At 37.9% G+C, this 8,270-nt stretch overlaps 1 protein-coding gene across 1 annotated transcript; it reads right to left on the reverse strand.

Annotated features, from left to right (window-relative positions):
• Positions 1 to 6,891: 6,891 nt before the first annotated feature.
• On the reverse strand, positions 6,892 to 7,761 carry LOC127673791 (vomeronasal type-1 receptor 4-like). The gene has a single exon (XM_052169547.1). The coding sequence runs from the start codon at positions 7,759 to 7,761 to the stop codon at positions 6,892 to 6,894; it is 870 nt and encodes a 289-aa protein (XP_052025507.1).
• Between the last annotated feature and the right edge of the window lie 509 nt (positions 7,762 to 8,270).

The raw sequence follows: 8,270 nt of genomic DNA on the forward strand, positions 1-8,270 counted from the left end.
TGAGGGTGGATGAAGTCATAATGTGCATGATTCAGGTTATTGTTCATTCCCAACAATCATTAATCCCATACTTAGAGTGAATTTGCAGTAGCCACATTGATTGAGATTTTGATTGCTTTCTACACTGTAACATTTATTATGAGGTTGTATCAAAAAAAATCACAGATGGAAGCTTTATATCTACACCACTGGGATATAATTTTGAGAGGAACTCATAAGGAAGAGAAAGCACTTTGAGGAGATTGGAAGTTGAGTGCTGGAATTCCAAAACACAAAAAAGCTAAATTCTAAATAATAATAATAATAATGATAATAATAATAATACAATAATAACAATGATGACGATGATGATGATGATGATGATGATGATGATGATGATGATGATGATAATGCATGCAGTTTTCAGGGCAATGTTTACATCCTGCCTTACCAGACCCATTTTGCCAAAGGAGAAATTTAAAGAATTACAGGAAAGCACAAACAAACAGGTTAAAGAATTGAACAGAACTATCCAGGATCTAAAAGTGGAGGTAAAAACAATAAAGAAATCACAAAGGTAAATAACTCTGGACATAGAAAACCTAGGAAAGAAGTCAGAAGTCATAGATGCTAGCATCAACAACAGAATACAAGAGATAGAAGAGAGAATCTCAGTGGGAGAAGATACCATAGAAAACATTGACACGTCAAAGAAAATGCAAAATGCAAAAGTCTCCTCACCCAAAATATTCAAGAAATCTAGGACAAAATGAGAAGTCCAAACCTAAGGATTATAGCTGTAGGAGAGATTGAAGATTTCCAAATTGATTGGCTGCTAAGTGTCTTCAACAAAGTTATAGAAGAAAACTTCCCTAACCTAAAGTAAGAGATGCCCGTGAACATACAAGAATCCTATAGGACTCCAGATAGATTGGAACAGAAAAGAAATTCCTCCAGTCACATAATAATCAAAACATCAAAGAAAGAAAGAAAGAATGTCAAAAGCAGTAAGGTAAGAAGGTCAAGTAACATATAAAGGCAGACCTAGCAGAATTACACCAGACTTCTCACCAGAGAAAATGAAAGCCAGAAGATTGAATAGATGATATATCCAATATATACCAACATATAAAATATATGCAATGAACTCAAGAAGTTAGACTCCAAGAACTAAATAACGCTATTAAAAATGGGGTATGCACATAAAGAAGGAATTCTCAACTGGGGAATACTGAATGTCTGAAAAACACCTAAATAAATGACATCCTTTTTTAAAAAAAAATATTTTTATTTTCTATATTCTTTGTTTACATTCCAAATGATTTCCCCTTTCCCGGGTCCCCCCTCCCCATATGTCCCATAAACCTTCTTCTCTCCATCCATTCTCCAATCATCTCCCTCCTTTTTCTCTGTCCTTATATTCCCCTCCAATGTTAGATCAATACTTTCCAGGATCAGGACCCTCTCCATACTTCTTCATGGGAGTCATTTGTTATGCGATTTGTGCCTTGGGTATTCAGGGCTTCTGGGCTAATTAATATCCACTTATCAGAGATTGCATTCCACGTGTATTCTTTTGTGATTGGGTTACCTCACTTAGGATGATATTTTCCAGATCAAACCATTTGCCTAAAAATTTTGTGAATTAATTGTTTCTAATTGCTGAGTAGTAATCCATTGTGTAAATATACCACATTTTCTGTATCCATTCCTCCTTTGAGGGGCATCTCTGTTCTTTCCTGCTTCTGGCTATTATAAATAAGGCTGCTATGAACATAATGGAGCATGTGTCTTTATTGCATGCTGGGGAATCCTTTGGGTATATGCCCAGGAGAGGTAGAGTGGGGTCCTCCGGAAGTGTCATGTCCAGTTTTCTGAGGAACCTCCAGACTGATTTCCAAAGTGGTTGTACCATCTTGCAGCCCCACCAGCAGTGGAGGAGTGTTCCTCTTTCTCCACATCCTCGCCAACACCTGCTGTCTCCTGAGTTTTTGACCTTAGCCATTCTGACTGGTGTAAGGTGAAATCTCAGGGTTGTTTTGATCTGCAAGGAAATGGCATCCTTAATTAGCAGAACAATGCAAATCAAAGAACCCTGAGATTCCACCTCACACCAGAGAGAATGGCCAGATCAAAAACTCAGGGGATAGCAAGTGTTGGAGAGGATGTGGAGAAAGGAATACTCTTCCATTTCTGCCTGGATTGCAAGCTGGTAAAACCACTCTGGAAATCAGTTAGGTGGTTCCTCAGAAAGTTGAACATTTTACTACCTGAAGGCCTGTTATACCTCTCTTGGGTGTATATCCAGAAAATGTTACAACATTTAATAAGGACACAAGGTACACTAAGTTCATAGCAACTTTATTTATAATAGCAAGAAACTGGAAAAAACACAGATATCCCTCAACAGAAGAATGTATACCGAAAATGTGGTGCATTTACACAATGGAGTACTATTCGGCTATTAAAAAAGAATGATTTATGAAATTCTTAGGTAAATGGATGGAGCTAGAAAGTATCATCCCAGGTGAGGTAACCTGATCCCAAAGAACACCCATGGTATGTATTCTATGATAAATGTGTACTAGCCCCAAAAGTTCAGAATACACAAGATACAACTTCTAGACTACATTAAGCTCAAAAAGAAGGAAGACGAAAATGTGGGTACTTTGATCCTTATTGGAAGGTGGATCAATATGCCCATGGCTCACAGCCAAGCAAGACTGGGAATACACTCCCCAATGGAGCAGCTACAGAAAGGACCCAAGGAGCTGAAGATGTTTGCAGCCTGCAGGAGGAACAATAATATGGTCCAAACAGCAACCCCGGAGTTCTCAGGGATCAAACCACCAACCAACGTGTACACATGGAGGGACCCATGGCTCCAGCTACATGTACAGCACAAGATGACCATTTCTGACATCAGTGAGTGACGAGGTCATTGGTCATATGAAAGCTTGATTCCTGAGAACAGGTGAATCCATGTCAGGAAATTGAGGAGGGATGTTAGCCAGGGAAGGGGGAATGAGATAGGGGGTTTTAGGACGGGTACTGAGGAAAGGGATTTGAAATGTAAATAAAGCAAATATCCAATTAAAATATATTTAGAACTCTTCCTTCTTCCTAAGGAATTTTTGAAATCTTGGAATCTCCTTCCAAGGACCAATCATTATTGGTCAGAGGCCTGAGATAAACACAAACCAAATCTTTCTCATTTTTTCCCTCTCAAGAAAGGCATTGTAATGGCTTATGATAGAGACCAATTTTCAAGAGTTTAATGAGACAAGTCATTTAGTCTTTAGTGCTTTAAGAAAGTACACGCTTGTAACCTTTCACATACTTGCAATTTAATATTATGAAAAGTTATAAAAGTCCTGCTATATCCAGAAACCTCAGATGTATCTGATATTCACTGTGTGAATTAAGATAAACAAGATGCAATGAGATATTTATTCTTTTTCCATTTGATATATTTTTTATTTACATTTCAAATGATTTCCCCTTTTGGCTTCCCACTCCCCAAAAGTCCCATAAGCCCTCTTCCCTCCCCCTATTTCCCCATCCACCCATTCCCAGTTCCCTGTTCTGGTATTCCCCTATACTGTTGCACTGAGTATTTCCAGAACCAGGGGCCACTCCTCTGTTCCTCTTGGATATCATTTAATATGTGGCTTGTGTTTGGGAATTCCACATTTCTAGACTAATATCCACTTATCAGTGAGTGCATACCATAAATGATCTTTTGAGACTGGGTTGCCTCACTTAATATGATGTTCTCCAGCTCTATCCATTTGTCTAAGAATTTCATGAATTCATTGTTTCTGATGGCTGAATAGTACTCCATTGTATAAATATACCACATTTTTTTGTATCCATTCCTCCGTCGAGGGACACCTGGGTTCTTTCCAGCTTCTGGCTATTACAGACAGGGCTGCTATGAACATAGTGGAGTATGTGTCCTCTGGGTACATGCCCAGGAGTGATATAGCAGGGTCCTCCAGAAGTGTCATGCCCAGATATCTGAAGAACCACCAGACTTATTTCCAAAGTGTTTGTACCATCTTTCAATCCCACTGGCAGTGGAAGACTGTTCCTCTTTCTCCACATCCTTGCCAACACGTGCCGTCTCCTGAGCTTTTAACCTTAGACATTTATTCTTAAATGCAGAATTTGGGAAAGTTTATTTTATACAACCACAGTAGAAGAGTGGAAAACTCAGGATCAGAAGAATGAGAGATATTAGGAATTAATTGATTGTCCAACATGTACAAGTCTTCAGTTATAATAAGTATCAATTTTCTGTCAGGAGAGTTGTCTCAAGTAGTAAAAATGTTTACTGTAGAATTCATGTAGCTGAGATTTTTACCTCCAAACCTTTAAACCCTAATTGAAGCTTCATCCACCTATAGTTACAGAGGCAGATAGAATAGGATCTCTGAGCCTGTCTGACCAGTCAGTCTAGTTAAACACATGAGCCTTAGGTTCTCTGACACTTAAACTCACAAATATGTGTAAGCTCTGAGGCCCTAATGTAACAGTACTGGCTATACTTATTGTTTCTTTCATGTGAACAATGTTAAGGCAGATCTTGTTTGTGATAGCCAAGAGCTAAAAACAATCTAGATACCTCACATAGAAGTATGCACACAGAACATGTTGTTCATTTATACAACGGAATACTACTCAGATATTAAGAATGAGTACATCCTGAGTTTTGCAGGTAAATGAATGTGACTACAAAATATCATCCTGAGTGAGATAACTTGGTCCCTAAATATTATGCATGGTATGTACTCACTAATATGTAGATATTAGTCATAAATATACAGAAGGCTCTGGATAGAATCCACAGAACTAAAAATGGTTAAAAAGTTGAAGGGTCCAAGTGAGGACCCCTCAGTTCCACTTGGGAGGAGAAGCAGGAATCCTAAGAGGAGTGATGGGGGAATAATCGGGTGGGAAAGAAGGCATTGAGGGGAAGATTGAAAAACTATCATGTATTGGGTAGGAGGAACATGACTGAAGCCCTGATAGCCAGCAAAAAGAATGGAAACAGGGAACCTTTGGAAGTAGGAGGTGGATAGACCCACCAAAATGTATCAGAGACCTGGGAGGGGAAAGACTCTCAGGATTCAACAGGAGAGACCTTAGATGAAATGTCCTACAGCATGAGAGGGAACACATGATGCTATGGTATGCTCACAAAAATTTGTGTATCATGACTACCATCTGAAAGACACAACAAACAGCTGAAAAAGTCAGATTCAGATATTTACACCCACCTAATGGACAGGAGATGGTGACCCCTGTGGTTGAATTAGGGAAAAGCTGGAAGAAGCTCAGGAGGAGGGCTTCCCTCTCGGAGGACTAACAGTCTCAAATAATGTGGACCCCTGAGACCTCTCAGACAGTGGTCCACCAACTAGGCAGCATACACCAGCTGAAATGAGGCCCCCAAGATATACACAGGAGAGGACTGCCAAGTCTGGACCCAGTCAGAGAATATGAACCTAACCTTGTAGAGATTGAAGGCCCCAGGGTGTGGAGTTGTCTACTTGGGTGGGGGCTTGTGGGGTCAGGACATCCTCATGGAGATAGGGATAGGATGCATGGGATGTGGAACTTTCAGAAATTGGAAAAAATCTGGCAGTAAAAAACATTTAAATCATATTGAAAAAATACACATCTTAGAAGCTTGTATCTCAAAATATTGGTTTTAGAGTTATGGATTTCAGACTTTCGATAGCTATGATAAAACACCATGACAAAAAACATTTTGGGGAGGAAAACATTCATGTTTATCTTACACTTCCAAGCAATAGTTTATTGCTGATGGAAGGAAGGACAGGCACCTGAGGCAGGTAACTAAAATCAAGGACTGAAGCAGAAGTCATGGAGGAATGATGATTACAGGCTTCCTTCCCATGGCTTGCACAACGTTCATATCCATGAATGCCAACTCTCAAGGGATTACATCATTCACTGAGAGCAGGAACCTCTCACATCACACATTAATCTATGAAATGCACGACAGTGTGAGAATAGGGCAAACTCTTGGTGGTATTTTCCTAATTGAGGTTCTCTTTTTCCAACTTACTATCTCTGTATTGTTGACATAAAACTTTCCAGCACAAAATGTCGCATAGTTTGATTATAGTAATCAAATTTTCATTGAATATATGTACATTATATATAATATGTATAATATATATGTATAACATATAAGTATATATGTGTGTGTGTGTGTGTGTGTGTGTAGGAAATTATCACAAGTTATAATATAAAAATGACATTTCAGTTTCAACTATACCTTAATAAATATGGAATAGTATTGGCTGTAAAAAACAAAACGCAAGAATTCACTGACCTCAGCTTTTAGTGTCCATTGCTTGGTAAAAACTTCCCTTGTATCTTCATTACTATATTTACATGCAGGTGTTTTTTTGTTAGCCAAATCCTATTATGTCTGAATGTTTTCAGTTCAGAGCATATGGGTAATTAAACTATTTGACTACAATCATTGGTAAATGTTTCTGGCAACAGAAGTAAGTTAGAAAAAACTTGTTCAATAAATTTTAGCCTGTTCCTGTAGAAAAAGATAAATATCAACAAAATATATTGCAAACCAAAACATTGTTTTAGAAAGCATGACATTATCTATAAAACTTGATTAATATTGTTTATGTGACAAAATATAGGATATGCAAAATAAACTTTATAATATTTTCAATATTTGTATTTTTACAGATTATTTCATGAATGAACACCAACTGCTTTTGTGACATGATTGAATATGTAGATGTACTTGAATGAAATACATAGATTATTTAAAACCATACAATCTTGTTGTTACTGATATGGTTAGGATATATTGTTTCCTGTATAGGTAGAACAGAGTGAAGATTGACAGAATTAATGGCAGATCACCAAAAAGGGACACACAGTTGGGAAACTTGCAGTTACAATAAAACCCATGTTTACCAATAATGAGGTTGGATTATGTGCAAGAGACATGTTAATTTGTAAGAGGCAAGAAATTGCGTAAAAGAAGACAAAGGTGCTCACCAAGAGCAGAATGGTCTTTGTGGCTCTGATCTCAGGGGAGGACCTGAAGGAAAAATTGTTTCTATGAATGTGCTTCATTCTCTGCTTATGCTTGTAGAGAATGCAAACCATGTAGCTACTGGAACAAAGCATCACCGACATGAGAAACACATCAGGAACACTTTGAAATATTGCATTGAGAAGGTCACCAACCTTGTCATCATGAACAGTATAACAGTATAGATACACCCTTAGGCGTGTAATGTTGCTATTGTTTGGTCTTGCTGTCATGTATATGGGAACAGCTATGTTTACTATTAATGACAGGACCCAGCTCATGTACACACAAGAAGAAATGTAACTTGGAGACTTGACTTTAAGCTGTGCCCACCTGGAGGCCTTTGGACTGATGGTGATGGCCTGGAAGACACTCAGAAAGCAGGTGCTGCTGATGGACACACCCCTCCCAATTCTGTGAAGATAGAAGCTTAGTTTGCACCCAATGTCACTGAGGAAGTCTTTCAACCCAAAAGCTGACACTGTGTGGGGAACTCCTTTACACAGGAGAGTTAAGAAGTTGGCTATAATCAAGTGCTGCAGAATCCAGTCTGTGAACTTTAACTTGTGCCCCTCAAAGTAAAACATCAGATAATGGTAGAGTAAAAAGGAGTTGCCCAGGATCCCAACTGCAGTCTGTAATAAGAAGATTATACTTATTACAATGTCACTGGCTTCCATGCTCCATATTATATTATATATTACATCCTACATTCTAAATTCATAATTAGGCATATGCAGAAAACTTTCTTGATTATTTACAGGGCTTCACAAACTTCATTTTAATCTCAGAGTGTATAATGTATCATTCTTAGTTTTGATCAAAGTATGTACCCCATTATTTACATCTAAGCAGAAGCTGCTGCTCTAGCATTAGATAAGCTGATGAGGAAAAAAAAAAGATAAGCTTATGAAAGTCAACTGTTTATACACCCATGCTTAGTTAATGAGGAAAGTGAGGACTTTTAAGTGCACAAAGTTAACAGATAGTCTACTGTGATCCAGAACGTCCTAAAAAATCATGTGAGTCCATCTGTACAGCCCCATGTATTTTATATGCTTTATATAGTTTATATTTTCAAAATTATTGATGTGGTATAATTTTTGTAGTTGTGTTTTCCTTGTTTGTGTACCTGTTTTGTGTAGGATGAAATAGTAATTCCAAATAAATACTCAAAATTTTAATGTAC

Source organism: Apodemus sylvaticus, chromosome 23, assembly GCF_947179515.1.
Source record: "Apodemus sylvaticus chromosome 23, mApoSyl1.1, whole genome shotgun sequence".
In the NCBI taxonomy this organism is placed as follows: domain Eukaryota; kingdom Metazoa; phylum Chordata; class Mammalia; order Rodentia; family Muridae; genus Apodemus; species Apodemus sylvaticus.

What these genes read in the sequence shown, in the direction of transcription:
- LOC127673791 (XM_052169547.1), bottom strand. Translation starts at nt 7,761, where the DNA reads ATGGAAGCCAGTGACATTGTAATAAGTATAATCTTCTTATTACAGACT.